Source organism: Sturnira hondurensis, unplaced genomic scaffold (assembly GCF_014824575.4).
Source record: "Sturnira hondurensis isolate 20B ecotype Veracruz unplaced genomic scaffold, ASM1482457v3 Scaffold0006713, whole genome shotgun sequence".
Lineage (NCBI taxonomy): Eukaryota > Metazoa > Chordata > Mammalia > Chiroptera > Phyllostomidae > Sturnira > Sturnira hondurensis.
The window spans coordinates 2,236,730-2,260,174 of NW_028079344.1; the positions used below are offsets into that span (position 1 = coordinate 2,236,730).

At 48.2% G+C, this 23,445-nt stretch overlaps 1 protein-coding gene across 3 annotated transcripts; it reads right to left on the reverse strand.

Moving 5' to 3' along the window:
* Positions 1–695: 695 nt before the first annotated feature.
* Positions 696–16,458, reverse strand: LOC118989970 (lethal(3)malignant brain tumor-like protein 4). 3 transcript variants are annotated; one of them, XM_037050323.1, is made up of 4 exons: positions 16,293–16,458; positions 15,009–15,178; positions 4,109–4,171; positions 696–1,228 (listed from the first exon to the last, which is right to left on the reverse strand). In XM_037050323.1, the coding sequence occupies exons 2-4, from the start codon at positions 15,129–15,131 to the stop codon at positions 1,076–1,078; spliced, it is 339 nt and encodes a 112-aa protein (XP_036906218.1). In that variant the 5' UTR covers positions 15,132–15,178; positions 16,293–16,458; the 3' UTR covers positions 696–1,075. The 3 variants fall into 3 exon arrangements, with proteins under 3 accessions (XP_036906218.1, XP_036906216.1, XP_036906217.1); XM_037050321.1 differs by lacking the exon at positions 16,293–16,458 and having other exon boundaries at positions 15,009–15,492; XM_037050322.1 differs by lacking the exons at positions 4,109–4,171; positions 16,293–16,458 and having other exon boundaries at positions 15,009–15,501.
* Positions 16,459–23,445: the final 6,987 nt, after the last annotated feature.

The window sequence follows — 23,445 nt, forward strand, 5'->3', positions numbered from 1 at the left end:
GTGTCAGCAAAAAGGAGCTTGTCTTTAAGTCTGTGGGGCTGACTCCATGTCACTTAAGTCTCAGCTACAGTCACTTACATACAACAAGTAAGGTCTGATAACAAGTCAAATTGTTCAAAAAAATAGATTGCAAGCTCCCTACATTAGAGATTGTCCCTTTTAATGCCCTGTCCCCGTAAAGATGTGCACAAGGCCCAGCTGCACCATAGCTCCTTATCACACTCACTCAGACGACTGCCAGGCAAACCAACTCCGAGGCTGCCTCAGGGTGGCAGCGGGGGAGGACCCTGGTGCTGGGGGGCAGCTGGCCCACTAACCAAAGGTCAGGACGAGGTCTCCCTGTGGCTGGTCCCACACACGGCCTGCAGGGCACTGCGGGGGAGGGTCCTCGGGAGCATCTCCCCACTTCCCACTCACGGGCTCTTCTCGGGCAGCGGCTGGGCACCTGCTAGGGGGCCTTGGGCGCACAACCAAGATATGGTTAATGGAACAAAAGGAACTACTGAAGCATGAAAATATGTGCTTATTATTATTTTTTAAAGATTCACACTTTCCTGAGTGAGGCACACAAAAATCTCATAAAATCTTTTTAAAGCACCAGGCCCCTGACTCTCAGACTCACTGCATGAAGATGGCAGGTCTGAGCTGGGCCCCGTTGTTCTGGTGAAAACATTCACGGGTATTTATGAGTTCTGTTTTTTTACTATTTTAATACTTGAGAGTTTTATGCCATTTCCATTGGGAAATGGTGTCTTTTATGGCAAGGGAGAAGAATAAAGTTGTATGTGTCAGCTTCTTTGGTCTGTTTGTGGCCCCAGATCAGAGCTGAAAGGGCCCCACTGAAGGTAAGGTTATCCACAAACCGTACACGTGCCTGGGCTTCGGTGCTGTTGGCCCTGAAGCAGCTATCAAAATCCTCTAAACATATAAGCCACAGCCATTTAAAAGGTCCAGATTAAATATGGGTATGACCGCGGGGGCATTGAAATGAAATCAGTGTGGGCCAACTTTATTGCTGCAAGAACCAGGTCCCAGTGAGGCAGCAGCTCGGGCGATGCATTTGGCCCCTGACTTCTTAGCCCAAGACAGTATCCTCTTTGGAGAGGTCCTGAGAATTCCTGAACATGAGGATAGAATTGTAAATCTTCAGTGCCGGGCCCAGTTTGATCTTCATCACCTTGACGATGTCCGTCTGTGTCAGAAGCAGGAAGGCTTTGCCGTCAATCTGCTGCATGTGAATAAATAAACAGGAACAATAAGAAAAGCCGTTGAAGCTGCTTACCCTCGGGTAAGTCCTGGTGTGGAGCTGTGACTCGGAGCCTGAGGCCTCGGCCTCCCTGCGGAGCTCCGTGCCGTGCCGAGTGCTGACATCCCTCCCAAGCCCGAGTCCCAGCCATTGCGCATCCCGTTTCCCCAGGACGCTGAAGGTAAGTTAAATGCAAAAGGTGTTCACTCTGTTAAATATGAAGTCGATATACATGAACTGCTTCCAGGCTACACTTCTATTGTTACATTTTAAATATGTTAGCCCAAATTTATATTAAGAGTCTTAAAAATAACCTACTTTCATCCACCAAGTAAACCTCCAGTTATTTTCCCCAGAGAACAATGTGCAATGTGCGCACTCTAGTGTTATTTATAACAGGGAATTATTAAACACAGCCCGGCCTCTCAAAACTACCAGCAGTAAATAAATTACAGTGTCACCTAGGAGGGGCACTAGGCAGTTACCAAAATTATGTCTCAATGAAGCACTTAACGATTTGGGAAATTTTTATAAATCGATAAGCAGCAAAACATGATATGATGATATAGAAAGATCTCGGTTTTAATTTGTGAAATGAAATGCACATGACCACATGTACACATATACATAGTTAAACTACTTGAAATGTTTGTATCAAATGTTAACAAAGGTTATCTTTGGCTGGTGGAATAGTGATTGGGATTTTAGTTTCTCCTTTTAACTTTCCTGTATTTTAATTTTGTCGATGATAAATGCTATAATAAGCAGAAATACATACACCATAAATTTTTTTATTAGCCTTTATACCACACTGCAGTCTGAGATGCACCAGCTCTCCTGAGCTGTGGGTGAGGCCAGGGGCCACCCTGCATGCAGACTGCTTCCCCACAGCTGCCCGCGGCCCCAGGTGGTCTCAGAGCTGCAGCTCCAGAGCCCGGGGGTTGGGGGTTGGGGGTTGGGGGTTGGGGCGTGGGGGGTGGTCCTACACCCAGGCAACTGTCTGCACAGACTGGCTCAGGGTGAGCCCCAGGTCCAGAACCAAAAGGATGGCGAGAAAGGGTTTTCTACGGTACCACCCTCCATGAGCCTAACTCTGTGGTTCTAACCCTTTTTAATGGTAAAAACCCTCAGTATTAATGTCTCACCAAAGAAGGAGGAATCACCTTGGGATCCCCAGTGAGGGGTAAAGCTTTAAAAGAGTCCTAAAAAGCTTCCTGTGCATGTACGATACACGGTCTGACGAAGGATCGTCCATTTAGAGAAGGGACCGCCTTTCCCATGGGGCACAAAGCGCACTTCCTACAGCGCGGAGAGGGGCTGCCCACTGCCACGGCCTAACCTGGGCCGGTCCCGGCACTTGCAGGTTTTTGGGCAACATCTAGTGGTCAAATAGGCACGAAGAAGAGGGCAATGATGGCAGTGATGATGACAATAGTAACAGTTAATGTTTTTGGAGCTCTACTCTAGTCTCTTCTGTGTGTTTGATCTTCCTAACAACTCCATAAGGTGGGCGAGGAACCCTACAGCTAATCGGCCTAATGACTTGCCTGAGTCACATAGCTTCTCAGAGGTGATGTTGGGATTACTGGCAGGGCTTGGTGGCCTCCAGAGGAGACCCTCTGGTCTATATTACTGCTGTTTATTAAGCCCCAACTCTGGGACAAGAGCTGGGACAAGTACTACAAACATACTACTCCTAATCCTTAAGGGTCCCCTCACAGACCTCTGTGTTTAAAGAGGAGGGTTAAGAGAGGCCAAGTGATGTGCCCACAGTGACACAGCTGGCCTTAAGTGCCCAGTTTGAGTAGCCTGACCTGCAAAGATACTTGTGGACTCGGTGGGACTTGGGTGTTGCTCAGTGCAGAGGGTGGCCTGTGTGTGTGAGGGTGGCCTGTGTGCGTGAGGCTGGGCCCTGGCAGAACCAGGAAAAGCCCCAGTTTCCCTTGGCAGGTACACAGACTGATGCCATAGTGACCCCGAAATACAGGGCTTCCTGGACTCTGAGGGCCCAGGACTCCAAACTCAGAGAGTATTTCCCATGAGCCACATGTGCCTCAACTTCAAATAGGAAGACTGTGTGCTGCTTCCTGGAGTCTCTAGGAATCCAGTTTTCTCGCAGTGTCCCAGAGCAATGACGAAGGCTCTGGAAACAGACGGACGTGAGCTGGGACCTGACCGCCCTTTCCTCCCTACCTTAGGTTCCTCACCGGCGAGCTGTGCTGTGGAGTTGGGAGGACCCAGGGGCAATGATCGCACAGGGATTACAGAGGGCCTGACATATGGCAAGCTCACAGTAAACAATCACTAGCATTGTTATCTGCATTACTGTTCTGTAGCTGGTCCCATCTCTTCTGGGGCCCCTAGAGCAGTGGATATTAATCCCAGGACAAATGTTAAGCAGTTTGGTATACTTGTAACTAGAAGAAGCAGAAACCTAATGGGAAAATTCTGTGGCTTCTCTGCATTCCCCTCAAAGCAGCTGAAGAACAGGGACATACAGGATGGCCCCACTTTCTCTCCCCTGTCCTCTCCGGGACAGTCACATGGTGGGGCTCCTCCCTGCCCCTAGTGTAGCCTGGAGTCACAGTGCAGGGGCTTCATTACAGTCATGAGTGTTAACCAATTAATGTGTTCAAATGATGTATTTCCTCAGCATGCTGCGTGAGCCCAGCACCACAAATACAAGTGGGCTGCGGGCAGAGACTGGCCCTGCTGTGCCTAGTCTCTAGAGCTGGGCTCTTTCCTGCAGGGACCCTTTTCTCTTGTCTCCCAAATTGCTCTTATGTATACTTAAGTAAATGGAAACAAAGCCCTTCTGGGCCTAGAAGTATAGAAATGAATACATAATTTTATATTTCTTACCTCTTTCTTGAAGCAATTGGCATGCTCTTCACAGCCCAGCAGAGACTGTACAAACTCAGCCACCTACAGTGCAAATGAAAGCCTGATTTAAAAAATGCACCTGGGCACTTTCCCTTCCTTCCCAGGCTGAAGGCTGCACTTCCCCACCAAAGACATTTTGCCAGACCGGAGCAGAGAAAAGTGGTATGAAGTAGAGAGACTTCTGGCCAAGATGGAGGCGTAGGTAGATACACTTTGCCTCCTTGAACAACAAGAAGAAGGACAACAACAAATTTAATAACAATAAATAACCAGAACTGCCATAAAATCAAACTGTATGGAAGTCCAACAACCAAGGAGTTAAAGAAGAAACATTCATCCGGACCAGTAGGAGGGGCGGAGATGGGGGACTGGGCAGAGAGGACTCACATCAAGGGGGCAGCTGGAAGACCCAGTGGTTGAAGTGGCAGCTTTCTGATAAGAATGGGCAAGGCAGAGTTTGGCAGAGAGGGTGGTCCCACACTTGAACGCAGATAAACTGGGAGGAACAACTGGAGAGCAAGACAGACCCCACAACCCAGGGTTCCAGTGTGGGAAAATAAAGCCTCAAAACCTCTGGTGGTAAAAATGTATGGGGGTTGCAGCAGCAGGAGGAACTCCGGCCTCACAGGAGAGTTCATTGGAGAGAACTACAGGGTCCTACAATGTACACAAAGCCACCCACCCAGGAATCAGCACCAGAAGGGCCCAATTTACTTGTGGGTAGTGGAGGAAGTGACCGAGAGCCAGCAGGGTCGAACAAGCAGCAATGTTCCCTCTCAGACCTCTCCCCGACAAACGGCGCTACTACGCAGCCACATTGGTTGCCCCACCCTGGCATATACCTAAAGCTCCATCCCTTACAACATAACAGCTGGATCAAGACAAAAACATATGGCCCTAATTAAAGAACAGATCAAAGCTCCAAAAATAGAACTAAGTGATGAAGAGAGAGCCAATCTATCAGCTGCAGAGTTCCAAACACTGGTAACCAGGATGCTCACAGAAATGGTTGATTATGGTCAGAAAATAGAGGAAGGAGTGAACGCTATGCAAAGTAAATGTACACGGTATCAACAGTAAAGGGAAGGAATCGGGACTCAGATCAACAATTTGGAGCAGAAGAAAGAAATAAACATTCAACCAGAACAGAATGAAGAAACGAGAATTCAAAAAAATGAAGACAGGTTTAGGAACCCCCAGGGCAACTTTAAACATTCCAACATCCAAATTATAGGGATGCCAGAAGGGGAAGAGGAAAAGCAAGAAATTGAAAACGTATCTGAATAAGTAATGAAGGAGAACTTCCTCAATCTGGCAGAGGAAATAGACGTCCAGGAAATCCAGGGAGCTCAGAGAGTCCCAAAGAAGTTGAATCAGAGGAAGCACACACCAAGGCACTTCATAAGTACATTACTCATGAGTGCAGATAAAGAGAGAGTCTTAAAAGCAGCAAGAGAAAAGGATACAGTTACTACAAGGGCATTCCCATCAGACCGTCAGCTGATTTCTCAAAAGAAACCTTACAGGCAAGAAGGGGCTGGAAAGAAGTATTCCAAGTCATGAAAGGCAAGGACCTACATCCAAGATTGCTCTATCCAGCAAAGCTTTCATTTAGAATGGAAGGGCAGATAAAGTGCTTCTCAGCTAAGGTCAAGTTAAAGGAATTCATCATCACCAAGCCCTTATTATATGTATGTTAAAGGGACTTATCTAAAAAATAGAAGAAGATCAAAAACTGTGAACCATTAAATGACAACAAACTCACAACTATCAACAACCAAACATAAAAAAAACCTCACATGAAAACAAACTAAGCAAACAACTAGAAGAGGAACAGAATCACACAAATGGAGATCACATGGAGGGTTATCAGTGGTGAAGGTGGGGAGAATGGGTGAAAAGATGCAAGGAATAAGAAGCATAAATGGTAGGTACAAAATAGACAGGGGAGGTTAAAAATGGTATGGGAAATGGAAAAGCCCAAGAATTTATATGTATGACCCATGAATATGAACTAAGGTGGGGGAATGCTGGTGGGAGGAGGGGTGCAGGGCAGAGGGGAATAAAGGGGAGAAAAAATGGGAGAACTGTAATATCATGATCAATAAAATATATTAAAAATGCACCTGAAATAATTTCTTGGGTTGTAGTAATTCAACAGTGGACTAAAATATACCCCAAATCCTTCAAACACTTGGGATTTAAATAGTAGCTGTCAAGTCACATTAGCTCGGAAATTAGATCAGCACCTGGTACCTTTTCTGGCCTCTTATTTCCAGGCTGACCTAGATGATGACAATGACAATCTCCATTTGTGTGGAGTTTTGGCATTCTAGAACCTTCTCTCATCTGATCCTCCCTGGCTGTCAACACTGTGGGTCAGAGAGGAGGGCAGGGGCTGGGGCCTGTGCATGGCACTTGTCACAATAACTGTTAGAGACAATAAGGACATGCCCACTTGGTGCCTGGCCAAAACAAGGACTCAAGGAATCTATTTGAAGTGAATTCTCATGTAAGTCATTAGGGAGCTGAAGCCTGAGTCTTTTTTAAAAAAAGATTTTATTTACTTATTTTTAGAGAGGGGGGAAGGCAGGAGAAAGAGAGGAAGAGAAACATCAATGTGTGGTTGCCTCTTGTGTACCTCCTACTTGGAACCTGGCCCACAACCCAGGCATGTGCCTTCACTGGGAATTGAACTGGTGACCCTTTGGTTTGCAGGCCAGTGCTCAATCCACTGAGCCACTCCAGCCAGGGCTTGCAGAACAAGAGTCTTAACAATTTATTAAAGGTTGTGCAAGGCCATGAAGTGCCAAAGGTAATTTTGGAACTCAGGTTTTGACTCCTAACCCAGAATTCTGAAAAATCAAGGTTTTTTGGCTGATTTTCCCAGCCTTACATTTTTCTTCCCTCTCCATCCACATGCCCTGAATTCCTTTTAATAAGAGAGGTCAGGCAAAGATCTGGCTACAAGCAAGGGAAGCCACTGAGTGTTCCTGAGTGATAATTGTGGGGAACTGACTGAACAAATGGGATGTCGTGCAGACTCCCAACACCTGGAGCAATGGCTGGGTCCTGGCCACTTCTGGTGAGGTCTGGCACTGCTGCAGCAAGGGGGGAAAGGCAAGCTAGAAAGCAATGGCAAAAAACCCAGGGAGGAGATATTTCTAGGAGTAATTGTCTTGCTGGTTTTTGTTTTGTCTGTTTTGGCTCTCCGCCTCAGTGTGGACTGAATCATGTGCACTTGCCCTTCCCTCCTGGGTCTCATGGAGAGGGCCAGAGCGCTCTGGGAGTACCTGCTCCCCTCCCTGCAGGAGCTCTCAGATGTGAGCAGCTGGGGGCCCCTCGCTGCACTTTGCAGAAAAGAACAGCACAGGGCCGGCTTGTTTCCACGTTATGGAATGGCCCGAGCCAACGGCCACAGGGTGAACCTAGGGCCCCACACCTGCATGTGCGCATCATAGAGCTCTGTCCCCTGTCCACTCCCAGCTGTGTTTAGTCTAATATGAAGATTTCAGAACATCTTTTTAGGGGAAATTGGCATGTTGATGTCTGCTTCACTCATCTCTGATGCTGCAAGTATATTTTGTCATGAGTCATTCATAGTCACCCTAAAGTGTGGGATGATGAGAATTAAAAAAGAAACCCAAACCTCTTTCAAACCAGTCATTGTGCTGCCACACAATGGCATCTTCAAGCCTGAGGGGCCTCTGGGAGGCGTGGGAGTGCGTCAGTCTGGCCTCCTCTCCTAATTCCCAGCCGCTGCACCTGGGACCAGAGCTCTGGCTGTCCACGCACCCGGGAAGCCGAGTCTGTTGGTTGTATTACGGTGGTTTTGTGTTTCCTGAGTGGACTGGAAGCATGGAGTATGTGTTTGGTATTTTCAGGGAGTAGAGGAAAGAAAACCTTGGAATACTGACAAACTATAGAGAAATAGTCACTGGGACAGGTGACGGCAGGGTTTATAGTGTTTCTGGGGCTCTGGGACACTGTACTTGGCCCCAACAACTACACTTGTTGTTCTGGCCAAGTACATCTGGATCGTGACTACATGTAAGGCTTCTGCTGGGTGCTGGGAAGGCTGGGCCTGTGATTGGGTTGAGCCTGAACTGTCAGTGAGTTCTGGGTTTCATTAGTGGGGGGAGTATAGAGTGAAAAAGGCTAGTAGAGGACTTACTAATTGCCATGTGCATGGCCCAATATGCTAAAATCCAGAAGAGAGGTTTAAGCTAGGGGCTCCTAGAAGGGACAGATGGTATCTCAGGCGGGTTCTCAGCAGACAATCCACAGGGAGGCGATGGCAAAGATGGGCACTGCTTGCTGCGCAGTATTTCCACAGGGGGTGGGCGACTCGGAGTGGCAGCGTAGAGGAGGCCTCAGTACAAAGCCTCATGGGACCAAGGCCACAAGAGGGATGTCCAGTCTGCATGTCACCAAAGTAGAGTCAACTCTGGCTACAGCTGCTGAGTGGAAAAGGCAGGAGAGGAGGGCAGGGTCTCCAGGAGTACCAGCAGGCCCCAGGGAAGCCCTGAAGACACCCGTGGGTCTCCATTCTGACAGCACCTGGGCCACAGAGATGGCTCCTTTAAATACGTGGTCACAGCACCAAGGTTGCAGGTTGTTTTGATGGTTTGCATGGGTTAGAATGTCCTTTTCTGAGCAAAAAGATGAAAAACCCAAATGGATCACATTCCTTCTTCTTAGTATTGTTAGCCAAGAAATCATTGTCTGTGGCAAAGGTAGATTGGATTTTTAAATGGGAATAAATAATGTTTTAAACCCAAAAGTAACAGACCAGTGATGCTGAGCAAGGGGGTCCTGAGCAAGGGGGCCCTGGTGTCCTCGAAGCTGCTCACTGTCCTGCCTCTGGCTGTCATTTAGTCCGTTTTCCTCAGACAGTGGGGGCAGAGCCATGTAGCTTGCTTCACCGCGTGTCTGAAATTCTGTCTTTTTGGAAAAGGGTTCTGATTCTATTCAATCTGTTTTTCTTTTTCCAAAGTGAAGAACAAGTTCCGTGAAATCTATTGAGGCCAACTTTTCTGGCCAGCATTTTAAAATATCCAAAGGCCTCAACCATTATTCATTGCCATTATTTAGTATTGATACACAGTATTTAGTCCTTGAAAAAGAAATTATATTTTAAGTTCTAGAGAAAGACCATTTTGCCATAAATTTTATAAATATGCAGTGATGAGCTTTAACATACCATAGAATACTATCAGAGTTTCCCTCTCATGCTCTCAAGTTTGTGGTAAATACGAATTATTCCGGCATATGCAAGCGACCTCTATGAAAGAAGAAACTACCATCCATTTGTACCCACCCAAGGTGGCTGTGAGGACCTGTCTACTTCCCCTGGGAAATGGCAGCTGTGCTGGCAGCTGGAAATGGCAGCTGTGTTAGAGTCCGGGGACGGGCGACCTTGGCCTTGGCTTCAGGAAGCACACCTGGTGTGGAGGCTGATGGCCAGTGGTTCCCTGAATTCCTGAGAGCTCAGTGCCCCACAGCTCAGCCCCAGCTTTATTTTGGAAGGGCTCTAAATAAGTTAATTCTAGGAATGACACAGCAGTTTGGAAAAGATGAAGAAAGATGACACTGTGCAGGCTTCTAGATGACCCATCACTTTACCCCACTTACCTCCCCAGCGACCTACTTTTCCTGGAGTCCTTTCGGAGCTCAGCAGGGCTTGTCTTCTTCAGTGGGGATGTTGCTCCCCTAAATCTTTCCAGATGCTGGTGTTTTCTGCTTTGCCAAGCCTGGAGCTGTGTGCCTGATCACACTGTCTCAGAGTCCACTGGGAACCATGTTTCCAGCCTGGCTCTCATTTTTTAACAGTGCAGTTTCCTATTTGCCCCGCTTTTTTGAGGGCTTGATGGTATTACGCTGCTGTACTCAGTTAGCAATATTCTGAATTTTTCAAGACACCCGCTCCTGGGTAGGGATTGCTTCGAATGTGTCTGCCATCTTTTAAAGTTAATGGATATTTAGGGAACACTGACTTGAGGCTGGTGCGATTTATATGTGCTGCTTTAAACAGTATTTATGAAAATAAGAAATACAAGTACCCATGTGTGAACCAAACATACCTGAGTCACACTCCTGGTGGTAATGTGCATATAGCATGTCACATCCAGCCCTCCTGTCCCCCTGGACACCTGGCAGGAGGGTACCGTATAAAATTAACTCCTCACTCACTCACTCAGTCACTCATTCATTTGTCAGACACCTGTTCTGAGCAAGATACTTTGCTACAAAAGTGTACAAAGATATAAAGGTATCTTAGCCCCTATTCTTAAACACCTCTACTGTTCTACAGAATATTCCCATGACCCAGAGTAAGAAATACACTTCACACCGACCACGCTTGAGTGTGTACACACTCCCACCCACTTCTAATAAAGGTTTCACAAAGCAATAACCTTTCCTTCAATTATGCACTTTCATGTAGGCCTGTCTTTCCTTTTGGAACTGCTAAATCGACTTTGAAGTCCATCTGTGCCCTGACAAGCACTGCTCCAGCAGAAACAGCCACACGACAGAGAGGAGGTAAAAGCCAGCTCCGTGCTCTGGAAAATGTCAGGAGACCCTGCCTGGGCCGGCTTCCCTTCGCAGGTGACACAGAGCAGAGCGGAGGTCCCCTCCCAGGCTGGGAGGGCAGACAAAAGGGAGAGTCCTTGCGTTGCTCCATCTCCTGTCACAGCCAGCCACCCACCTTAAGTCCCACTGATTGGACCTTAACACAAGGACACACGCCTCCATTTTCAACAGGTCCTGTGCCTGTCCACTGGGGTCCCTCTCCGATAGGAACGAAGCACAGCAAATTCCCCTCAAAATGTGCCCACTGGCCCCGACTGCCTCTGCAGACCCTCGCTGCCTGCACGCCAAGTTTAACGTACTGCACGGAGCAGCCACAGACCGGTTGCTGGGACTCTCTGCAATGACCCCTAAGTGAACTCCCTTTGACGGCTGCTTTGTTTTTGAAGATGCACGTGGGACCATCACAAAGCCCACAGTATCGACCACCAAAGATTCCTCTGGAGAACCCAGTTTGTCGCCAGGAAATGTGCTGTAGAGGGTGAGGACAGCGAAAGAAATTTAGGATGTGGTCCACGCCCGCAAGAACATCTCATTAGGTAGATACTGAGACTGAGATACATAAGCTAGAAAACTGCCCGAACAGTGTTCTCTGGAACCCGTCCCCGAGGCAGGCCATGGTGGAGGAAGCCCCAGGGCCAGGGTACTTTATGAAGACAGCCTGTCTGACAGTCGCTTTATTTTTAACCCAGAACATCTCTAAAAGCTCTCCCAGAGATACGGGTCGGGATCCCACATGCCCTGTTACGAGAGCCCAGGAATGGCAACCTCAGCACCCTTGTCATCCCTGATGGCATCTCCAGCCTTCCCTATGGTGAGTCTCTTCCTTTTGAGACCTTTTCTAACCTAGTGAGACTTGCCCTTGGACCACCTACTTCCCGTTAATTGGCCTCTAGTCTCTCACTCTCCTTCAGTGATAGACTCACAACTTGTCAGATGACATGCCCCCTGCAAGTTTTCCTACTCACTGCTCATGTTCCTGAAACAGTTGTTCCTGTTCTTTTTGGATAATGGCCCCCCAACTTCAAAAAGTTAATAAAACTTTTATTATTTTTGGCCCTCTTCTTAAGGAGAAAGTCCACATGTTGTACACAATGTTTCCAGCTCCACAGCCCCAGCCAGGAGCCCCAGCTGCAGCCCAGGGTCCACCCTGTCGCACTGAGCACCCACAGCCGCCTCCCCATGACACTCGTCTTTCATGACGCCACCACTTCTCTTCAGAGTGCCCCTTTCCAGACACTTCCCCTGTGTGTCCTGACATGGTCCCGCTGACCTCTGTCCTTGCAGCCTTCTCTGGACAATGACCTCCTGGGTGAGCACTGCTGTCACCCCATATCTCTGTCACCCCTGGAAGAGAGGTTTCCTGCCCACTGGTGTCCCCCAGGGGTCTCCAGCTCACACAGTCCCATGTCAAATTCATCACCTTATCCTCCTGCTCCAAACTGGTCCTTTCCTCAAAGTTTCATTTCTTTCGATGGTACCACTGCTTTCCCAGTCTTTCAGATGAACTTGAGGGCCCTGTGCTCTTACACACAATTATTCTAATTAAGTTCTAATGGGGTAGTGCTCAGACTCTGCATGGAATCACACATAGCTCATCTCATCATCTCGGGATCTGGTCTATTTCCCTGTGGTGGTGACTTGGACTTTACAAGTCTGCTGGATTTGGGTGGTTCTTCTCATGGCTGTGTCCAGTCCAGGTCCGATTATCCCACACCAGGAATGTGGTGGTGACTGTTGGCTGTCTCCCTTTCCTTGGCCTCTTCTCATTCTTACTCTTTTTGCAGATCTTTGCCGTTCTCATCTTCCTGAGGCATCGTCTTTACAAAGTGACTCTGCATCAGAACCTGCAGTAGCTCAGAGTGCCTAGTGACTAACACACAGGCCCAGTGCCCTGCCCCAAGCCCTGCCCACTTCCACATCCCAGGTCACTGTTCTCTGGACCCAGGTCTGCAGTGTGCACGTGTGGAGGGTAACACATCTGCTCTGGACCTGGCTCTCACTATATGACCTTAAGAAGTTACCTAATCTCTGGTGCCTCAATTTCCCAATCTGTAAAATGGGGGAAATGACTACTTGTCTTTTTACCATTATATTAATACTCTTTGCTGTCATCATCATTGTTAGTAAAGGATGTGTTGTGTGTCGGCCACCCTTGCATATGTCACACCTCTCCCATGCAACCTCCTGTTGTTCCCTTCTTTTTGGAATGGGGACTGGAATGGTTTCCCTTCATTTTTCTGCTTAGATATGTCCCACTTTTGGTTTCAAAAATCCAGCTCATGAAGCCCTGTCCTTCAAAATTCATTCAATGCACATTTACTGAGTTATTTACTAAGTGCCGGGTATAGCAAGAGGTTCTCAAGATACGTGCCCAGTGAGTGAATAAGGTCTCCTCTCATCTGGTCAGGGGTCAGACAAGTGCGTGCAGGGGCAGTAACAGAAGAGGCAGATGAAATGGGAGCACCGAGAGGGGGTGTGACCCAGCCCAGAGGCTTCTACTGAAGAGAGCGGGGCACAGGGCTGCCCGTGGCACCTGTGAAAGTAAGAGAACAATGTGTGGGGCTGGGGAGGAGTGAGGTCCTGTAAGCCAGAGAGGGAGGACCAGGTGAGGCGGGGCGGAAGGCAGACTGAAAATGCAAGTGAGGACAGTGCACGCAGGGCTCATGGAAATGCCGAGGATGTTGCTGGGGAGCCCGGGACCCTTGTGAGTTGGGTGGAGACACAGCCAGGATTCCCCCTTCTCTACCACATCCACTGGTTCTCAGCATGTACTTGCTCTGTATAAACACAAAGGGCTGGGTCCAGGTGGCAGCCCTCCCAGGACATCTTTCTGAGCAGAACAGGGACAGTTCGAGGGGCCAGGAGCACAGCCACTTCCAGTCTTTAAAAAAGGGAAAACTCAGATGAACGGCTTGAAAGGCAAGAACGAGTAACTTGCCAGTGTGTTCTCAGTTGAAATCCCCATTATGTTTGTGTTGTCTCAAGGTCAAAACCTTACATGATTGGATTATAGATGCAATAGACTGTAATTCTATCAGCTTGGTCATGAAGCATGCTTTGTAAACTGGTAAACATTTATAAATGGGGGTAGAGGGCCAGACCCTGCGTGCTCTTGAAGGATCACATGTGGTCACTTCCCCAAACACCAGCCAGCTCCTGGTGTATTCATGTCTGCTCGCTGACACCAGGGCCGCAGAGCCCTTCGGCAGGGGTGGGAGGATGGGTGGGCAGGCAGGGTGTGCAGGGTGTGCAGTGTGTGCGGGGAGAAAGGTGTTGGTTTCCCCTGCTGCACAGGGAGAAACGCTGGGCAGAAATACCGGGCGGGGGAACCCACCAGACAGAATCTGTGAGGGGCCTTGGAGAAAGAGGAGGGGGCAGAGCCCACTCCAGACCTTGACCTTTGGGTGGCCTTTACCACCTGCTGCTTATGCAAGGCTGGAAAAAAAAGCTTCATTAAACTGAGATTAAGTTAGGTTGACTGCAGTAAGTGCTCAATGAGCATTTCGTGATTAATTTAACTCCAGCTCTAATCTTGTTCTTAGAGTAACCCAGGGTTTCCTTTATTTTAAAAAAAAATTAACTAAGGGCTGACTAGGGACAACAATAGCTTTATGGAGAGGAATGTCAGTCAAAGACCTCTTCCTCAAAGGATAGTTGTTTTTAAATATGAAGCATTTCTATGGCATTATAATAAGCAATGGGACTTACCTGATCCTTATTAAAAACCAGTATTGTAAGACGTGTTTACAGTAAAATCAACTTCATTTTTCTGTCTGGTATAGCATCTTGTACAATGTTGTGATCTAATTTCCTTTAAAATCTGTGACTTCAGGTGGCCTGATGGTGACACAGAGCTGCTCAGCTGTGAAAACACAGGACCCTCAGGGCCCTGCAGGCGCCAGTGGAGGGAGCCCCTCTGGGCACAGAGGGCCCTGGGAGTGGGTGCTCTCCCAGGAAAGATGGTGCTTAGGACAGGAGCTGTCAAGACATAGGCTGAGATGCTGGTTCCTTTGGGCCTCCTCAGTCTCCCCTGCAGTGTGGGCTGGAGGCTTGGCCCCTCTGCCTGAATGAGCCCAGGGCTGTGGCCTCGGGGCACAGAGGTGGTGTCGGGATGCGGTTGGGAAGAGGACGGCAACACGCATCGGGCCTTCTGAATTTCCTCAAAATCATGTGCATCTTCTCCCTTAAATGTGGATCTTAACTTTGATACACTGAATTCAGTGCCTAAGAGAAATTCTCAGCAGCTGAGCATGACCTTCCCATGGCCCAAAGCAGCCCCACTCACCTCGTCCACTGTCCATCGGGCCACCTCGTCTGCCTGGATGTCAGCCACGCCTGGCAGCAGCTTGCAGTGCTGCTCCCTGCCGAGAGGGAGGTCCCGGGAAGGCTGGGTGGACAAGGATGCCATGAAGACCGACTCGTGCAGTGCCCGCTGTGTCTGCTCAGCCGCGTATTCTAAGAGAGGCAGGGGTTGGGAAGCACAGACGTGAGAATTAGTGAGCAGCATCTAGGTCAGCCTCTCATTACAGAAGTCCAGAGTCAGGTTAGGGGAAGTGCAGACACAGAGCTTCACTGCCAGGAGTCCCCCGCACAGCCAATACCAGCGATGTGTTTCAAAACAATGGTCATGAAAACCCGCTGTTATATAAGGCCCTGAAGACTGTGGCTAATAAGCAGGCTTGTATAATCTCTAGGACACACTGATGCCAACAAAGAGCTAACTCGTCCCTGCCACTGGCTCCCCTCGTCTTAATCAGGAGTCAGGGGAAGTACAGCACCTCACTGATGTGACTGTTAAGCAGTGGGCACACAGACATGTGCACGCATGCGAAGAATGATGTCTTCCTGGAAGCCACTTTGCATGCATCCAAAGAAGGAACGAGTCCAGGTCCACATCTGGCTTCCTCGGTCCCCTGGGGGACACTGAACATAGAATGCAGCACAGGGTTCCCAGGAGAACTTGGGTGCCCGCTGCTGCTGTACCTCCTAGCCAGCCAGGAGGACCTCACCAGGACTTGCGGAAAGAAGCTGCAGCTTTGCAGCTATCCTTGCCCCGGGCACTCTTAAAAGGGTGCTCTCTTTTGGGAGCAAAAGCTCTGAATGTACCACAGATGAGCCTGTGGCATGAAGAGCAACGAATGGCTGCTGGCTGCTGCTTGCCCAAGACTGGCTGCTATCACCAAAGAGCAGGACTTCCTTTCACCTCACTCTTCTCTCCCCAGCCTTTCTGAGCCGGTTTTCCACCTTCAGGGTGGCTCCACTCTTATGTTATATCCAACATTGTAGGTGGAGCCACGGATCTCCATACCCTTATATTTTGCACAAATGGGTAAGGAGCAAAAATATTATAGCAATGTCAGAGAAAACTCACACCTTTATGATATTTTTGAAGATATTTTCAATATACATTAGCAAAGCAAAGTTGACATTTTAAAAGATTTTGAAGAGAAAGGCCACGAAAGGAAATGTTTCAAGCTATGTAAAAGCCTAGCTTTCCTAGTGCAAATGGAAAGTTAAGTAAGCAGTTGCCACATTTAAAGTCTATTAGGATAATTTGTGTTTTACTAACCTGAGTCAGAAGAGCTATTATGCAAACATTTCCATCTCTAATTAACAGTTTTTAGCAGGTGAGGCTGACCTGTGCTCTGCATGGTACCTGGTGGTCATCAGAGAGGGTCCGAGCTGTGAGGGGGCCTGCCTGCCCCGCCCGGACGCCTGTCTGCTCGGCATGGGCGTCCTGCATGTTCACCAATGCTTGCTGTCCACAGAAAGAGAGAGACAGCAAAACTGCAGCCTCCTCCCAAATTCTTATGCTCCAGTTGCAAGCAGCAGCAAATGTGTTTCTAAATGCTGACTGCCCAACACTGACCTTTTTAACATGTAAATAGGTTATCTCCCTCTGTGTAGTTTAGCCAACAGAATAAGGCTGCAGGTTCTGATGGGAAGCTTCACATCTTCAAGAGCCAGCATGTTTACGAATGTGAATTTTCTTTAATGAAGTTGTCAGGTTGGACAAGGAGCATGTACAAAACAAGCCCTGAAAACCCAGGGCGGCACTGGCCGCTGAGCAAGTCGGCAGTCCCAGCCATGCAGAGTCCCCGAGGAGTTCACTGGGAAACCAAGGGTTAAATCTATGTACTCTTAGGGATTAAGACCTGAGCCAAAGCTGGGCTTTATTCTGGAAAAGAATCACTGCATCAATCAATCAGTTGTTTCTGCAGAAATAACATGGACTTAAAAGAAAAAAAATCATAGATGTATCTCTAACCTACTCCCTCTGTAAATCAACTACATATAGGACTGAAATATACATAGAACTCTGAAAAGACATGATTAATGAATCTTGTGTTTTGGGGATAGAGAATGTCAAGTGATGATAATCACATTCCTATAAGTCACAAATAAGTGCTGAAGGTATGTGAAAAAACCATTGTGCTCCCAGGCCATGAAATTTTCCACGCCATAATTTTGGAAGCAGATTGCCTTGGCTGCTGAGGCACCCACTTGGAAACAAACCCAGGGTGTGGTTGTCAGCACTTAACAGCGCTGAGGTTCCTGAGCCCACCGCCTCTCCTGGTCCTGAGCTCTGGAAGCTCGGGGGCTTCAGTCAGTGCCAGTAGCAAGGAGGCCTTCAGGTCACAACTAGAGTTGGCTCTAGCTTTATACCATCCAGCTGCCTCTGCGTCTTCTAAGGCTTTGGAATTCTATCAACTCTGTGCTTATTAAAGTGAACAACCTTTCTGAACAGAGGTGAGGTCCAGAGTGATAAGTAGAGGTGGAAAAAGGAGGAAGAGAACTTAGTGGGGAACAGGCCCTCTCTGTCATGGGCAGTGGGGAAAGGTCTCACCACCTGCTGGGCTGCGGTCTGCGATCTGGGTGCCGAGTTCTCTATATCTATTTACCTGCAACCTCAGGTTTGGGGGAATGCTTGCCAGTACCAGTTACATAATAAACATGAAAATCAATGATCGATTATTATCAATTGTACTGTATAAAACTTTATGTCATGAGACGGGAAGCCTTAAAGTTGAGTTTTCCTGCTCAGAAAGTCTTGAGTTAGGTTAGAGAGTGAGTCCCCGAGGAGTGAGTTTGGGTAACCAGTCTGCCATCTCTGAGATGGGCCTGGAGTTGACAATACCCCCGCAGAGCCAGTGGGGCGGGGAAGGCAACGTGCAGAAGGCTGACTCAGTGCAGTCTCAGCACACTGCAACCGCTCAAATGGTAGACACTACTTGAAACTCCGCTGTAAGCTCCTAAGGGCCAGTCAGGACTGGGGTTCTATGAAAGGGATTTGCATGATTAGAAATGAGCACAATGCAAGACTAATCTTCCAATAGCAACAAAAGAAAGGAAACGCATTTTGGACAGAGTTTCACAGTGTCTTGTTTCATTTACTAGGTCTGACTTCTCCCAAAGCATAGGGTTTGGGGGTAAAATCTCCAGGGCCAGCTGAAAGAATGCTAGGGCAGGCCTGCCTGCCACGGGGGACTGTGCCGCCAGAGGCAGGGCGGGTCCGCACCAGCTTGCCTCGTTGTGAATCCAGGTCCCCACACAGTTGCTGGGTGGTTTGGGGTGAGATACTTACCTCTTACATACCAAGGTCCTCATCTTTAGAAAGGGGTAATAGCAACACTACACCTCAGTGAGGTGATGGGATTAGAACAGCCCCTGCTACAGTACAAGTGTTCAGTCCCTGTGAGACATTACATTAGTTTTATAAGATGTGAAGATGTTGTAAATTGTAACAGTGACTATGAGGACATACAATTTCCGAAGCCAGTGTGCCTAGACCGGCCCAAGCTCCATGAAAGCTGAAATTCGGACCGAAACTCAGGGTCTTCAGGGTGGTGTTCAGACTGCACACCCAAGTGGTCCAGGGACGGCTGTGCCGTGGTCACCAAAGTCATGTGTGGAATCCCCAGTGGATGGAAATCGGAGTGGGAACCACGGGGTGCTGCCAGTGCAAACGGTGCCGGCATGTGGCACCCAGGAAACACTGCGAAAACCCACTCAGCCTGCCAGCTTCGAAGTTCTGCGGCTCTTGACAGACTTTTAAAATGTGGGATAATTTGCATTATTTTATATTCTGTGCATAAAATTAGACTTTTGAAATTATCCACATAAAATTTTACATATATTTTCATCAAACGTGAACATCTTGATTTTAGTTTTCACTAAGCCAGCACAGCTCGTGTCCTATCAAATCTCACTTAATAGTCGTTAATACATTAAAGAGCGTAGGCCTCTGAAGAAGGGGTATACCGTCCTCAGAAACCGTTCTCAGGAACCCCAAAGGGTATTGTTCCACTTTGGGCACTGCGAATAAACAGTCTTCTAGGTTAGAGAAAGATGTCTACCATGAACAGAGTGCAGGAAGGGACTTTTTAAAACTGGGTGACTTCTGTATTTCTCCCACCAGACCAGCATCCCAGCCCTGTGTCTGCCAAACACAGTGGGGGGTGGAGGGTGCTCCTCAGATTGGCTGCTTCACTGGAGTGATGATTCCTGGACCCAGTTCCCCTAAAAGTCAGCCAGGGAAATGCAGCCCACAGAAACAGCCCTCCTCCTGGAAGTTTTCACACTTTAATTAATCAAAATGCAGTTTGCCCCAGAAACTGAAATGCATGCATAGTCCTGGCTTGGCCTCTAACACCAGCGGAGAGTGACAACACAAGACTCTACCCCAACATTTGAGATGGCTTTACCGTTCAGGAGAGCAGAATGACTGACCCAGGTAATACCTGTCAGGTCAGTGATTTGCCATTTGTAGAACAATTTGTTAGAAGTATTCTTTTGCTACACCTTTTCTCTCACTAGGTATTTCTTTTGGTTTTTATTCCTCCTAAAAAAATATAACAGAATAGTTAATGATTCCAGTCAAGGTGCTTGGAGATTTGGAGCACTCTCAAGTTTCTGAGGCCAGGATCTTCAGCTTTGCTCTGAGTTCCAGGATAAGGAGGCCCTGGACTGAGCGCCAGGACCCTTGGCCACAGGTCTGAGTCTATTCAGCAGCACTCAGAGAGGGGCAAATGCACAGTTCCATCTCCCAAAATGTTGTCATTCTCTTTCTTGCAGAGGCAGTAACTTGCTGGAATCCAACTGACTCCCTGATGTCAGCGCGCTCTGCTTCTGCTCTTGAACATGGAACACCCCAGCCAAGGGCAGACTGTCTCCTCCAGGTCCATGAGGACAGCCAGTCTGGTGGCCAACTGCGGGTGGTGTGTGACTCAGGGTCTGCCTTTCAGGTGAAATGACCAAACAGGTGGTGTCCAGGACTGTTTGCTTCCTGAGTCCACTGACTTAAAAAGTATTTAGCTACTAAAGGTCTTCAATTCACCTGGAAATAAATGAAAGTAGGTCCCTGATTCCTTCTCTGCCCCTTTCACTTGTCCTTCCCGCTCCTGCCCCACAAATCCTTTAAGGAAATGTTCTTTTAAAGTATGGCTGTTTCTTCACAAAAATTCACACAACAAAACTGAAGCCAGTGAGTCATAAATGGTAACTAGAGACTTCATGACTGGGACTCAAGTTATTTTTAATCCCACTAAAAATGGAGACCCATTTCACAAGTAACATTCCTTTCGATGAGAGGGGTAACAATTCTATTTGTTCCCAGCTCCAAAATTAAAGAAGGAAAAAATAAAATTGTGGTAGGTCCCAATACCCAGTTACGTGATTTTTCTCCTGTACTGTAAGGTCTTGTGACGGTCACTGACTGAATTTCATCACCTTACCCAGTACTTGCTGGGAAGTGACTCCATTGGAGGCGCTACGATTGAGTAGTGACTTCGGCTGGAGAAGCCAGGAAACGTCCAGACCAGGTTTTGCACTTGGTGATGTTTTTTTCTTCCCATGGTCATCTGTTTTCAAGGTCTTCATATTTAATATTGTTGGAATGTCATTTCTATGCTGCAACACTTTCTCTTGATTTAGATGGACTTGGACTTGGTTCATCTCATTTTCAATATTTGTACCCCCAGTGTTCCTCAAAACAAAAGCAAAAGACAGCAACTAGTGCACACCTGGTAGGAAGACACCTTTCTGTGACTCCACAGGAACGTCCCACACAGTCATTTGGTTCCGAGCTGGCCCTCCACACACTGCTAGTTCCTCCACGCTAAGTCACACTATGCCAAAACAAGTGGGGTGACTGGTGCGCTGCGCTATGTGCTATGTTCTCATGGTCGTATTGTTGACTTTTTTAACCTCCCCTGAGGATATTTTTTCACTGTTTTTAGAGAGGAAGGGAGAGAAAGAGAGGGAGAGAGAAACATCAGTTGGCTGCCCTCTCATATGTGCCCTGAGTGGAAATGAAACCCACGATCTTTTGGGGCACAGGGATGACGCTTCTGACCACCTGAGCCACACCGGCCAGGACTCACAGCCCTACTGTTTAGAATCCATAATTTATATCTGTAGAGCACTTTATGATTGTAGCTATTAATCAATCATCCCTCATCACAAGACTGTATCTTCTTGATTTTTTAAAATCTGAGTGATGAAGCAGAAAAAAGACAGGTTTTCCAGGGACTTCCCTGGGGGTTCTCACAAATTGAATGAAGAACACTGAATGTTCTGGACCTGCACGCTGTCCAACACAGTAACCACAACCACACACAGCTACGGAGCCCTTGCAACATGAATAGTGCAAACTGGGATGTGCTTTAAATGTAAAATATGCCCTGGACTTTGACGACTTAGTAAAAAAAAGTAAAATGTCTCAGTATTTTTAAAATCTTGAATTATATGTTGAAATGATATTTTGGATACACTGGATTACATGAAATATCATTTCAATTAATTTTACCTGTTTCTTTTTATCATTTTACATATGACTCCTGATCTATTGCTGTTGGGCAGTATGGTCTGAAAGAGTGGGTGCCCGTGGCCCTCTCTCAGGATCTGCCCTTGGAGCCGGGAGGGGCGACGAGGCTGGTGGAACTAGCAGGACTCCCGTTGAGGTCATGGCGATGTGGCTCCAGCGGCCTGCATTCTGCACAGCCCCGGCGACTCCAAGAGTGTGAGAAGACAGGGAGACCTGGGGCCATGGACAGTCCACCGTGGTGGGTGAGTCCACCTGGAGACAGGCTATCTGTGCTCTTGTTTCAGCTCCACAGTTCATTGGCCGAGAGAGCCAAGCAGCCTACTTGGCACACAGCTAATGTTCCGTAAATGTCCGTGGAGTGGATGAACACATGACTGCCTGAATAAACGCATGTGTCAGGAGGGTAGGGACTGTCTCTGACTGCTACAGACACAAAGAATGGCTTTGCGAATTAGATTGAGAACCATTCAGATTTAGAGACACTTTCTCTAAAAGTGTCACTTCACACCCTCAAATTACTAAATTCTAGAGGGGTTTGCGGCAGCAGAGCTGTTTTCTTTGTTCACCAGGGCTGGGGTAGCAGGGGAAAGAGGCAGGGAACAAGAAATTTGCAGTGTCTAGGCTCCCTGTTGCCATCTTCCAAGCAGTCCTCTTCAATGGTCAAGACAGCCCAGCCAACCCTGCAGTCCCACCCTTTGGGCTTTACAATGCGTTCTCAGGTACAACCCTTCCTTCTCAGCTTGCACGTTCCCTCACTCAACAAAGACGGAAGGACCCAGCTCATGGCTCCTGTCAACTCCAGGACTGCCTCACCCCTGGGAGATGTGCCTGCCTCAGCTGTGGGTGCCTTCCCCTTTGGTTCTCCTCTTGCTTGCTGCTCAGAGCTGTGTGTTTGAAGGCCGAGAAGCAAGGCTCTTCACTCCTCAACGGCAGCCTCTGGCTCCCCAGCCTGCTGCTGGTCTTCTTGCCAGAGGAGTACCTCCCCACAGTTCCTACCCACCTGCTAGACACCAGACTGTTCCATTTCTGCCCCTGCCTGCACACCGCTGTCCCCACCCCCAGGAACACACGCCTGCTCTCTCCTCCTCCGGGCTGCCCATTTCCCCTAATCCTCAGGGTGCTTCCCTACCCTGCCCCCACCATCGTGTGCCTGCTGGCCCATGGGACACAGCCTTCCTGGCTTCCCTTGCCTTGCTGCTTCCACATAGGCACTTTTTAAATAACAAACACAACAGGGCAACGATGGATGAAATCATTTAGTAATCTGGAGAAGTGACAAATAATACACACATCCTAGAATGAGACTTAGTCTCCTGATCCATGAAGTGGTTTAGCTCCCTGCTAATGGGTTTTAGTTCCTTTTTTGATCCTTTTTCATCAAATACCCTTTTCAGGGGAGCCCCCAATCCCAAGCATCTATCCACTGGGCTCCCAAACCCTGAGGCTCAGGGTTTGCTGGCACAGAGGCCCTCAGGCTCCAGGGGACCTCAGACCTGTCACAGACCAGTGGGGGTGACGCACGCCTCCTCAGGTGGCTCCCGTGGGACCCCACTGCCTACTGCTCCACATTGAAGTTGTCTGTCTACTCTGAAGTCTCTATTAGTGGAGTATAAATTCAGAGACAGTCCCTTCCAACTCATCCCCACGTCCCTTGGAGCAGTGCAGACGGGACAGGCAGAGCAGCACAGCGCAGGCGCTTCACACCCGATGTGGCACCCAGCCGGCTGCAGACGGCACTGCAGAGACAGAGCGCAGCAGCCAACGCCAGCCTTTCAGGTGCCAGTGAAACACGGAGCTTCTGGGCTCTGGGCTCTTGTTTGCCAAGTTCATTTATTTCTGAAAAGGCTGGGAATTGTTTGTGATAAGGGATCTAACTCCTTGATTTGATTCTCACAAG

Coding starts and splice junctions, on each gene's coding strand:
- LOC118989970 (XM_037050321.1), bottom strand. CDS start 15,230: ATGCTGCTCACTAATTCTCACGTCTGTGCTTCCCAACCCCTGCCTCTC. Junction 4,172..15,008: donor CCCGATGGACAGTGGACGAG/GTGAGTGGGGCT, acceptor TTTGCACTGTAG/GTGGCTGAGTTTGTACAGTC. Junction 1,229..4,108: donor CCAATTGCTTCAAGAAAGAG/GTAAGAAATATA, acceptor ATTCACATGCAG/CAGATTGACGGCAAAGCCTT.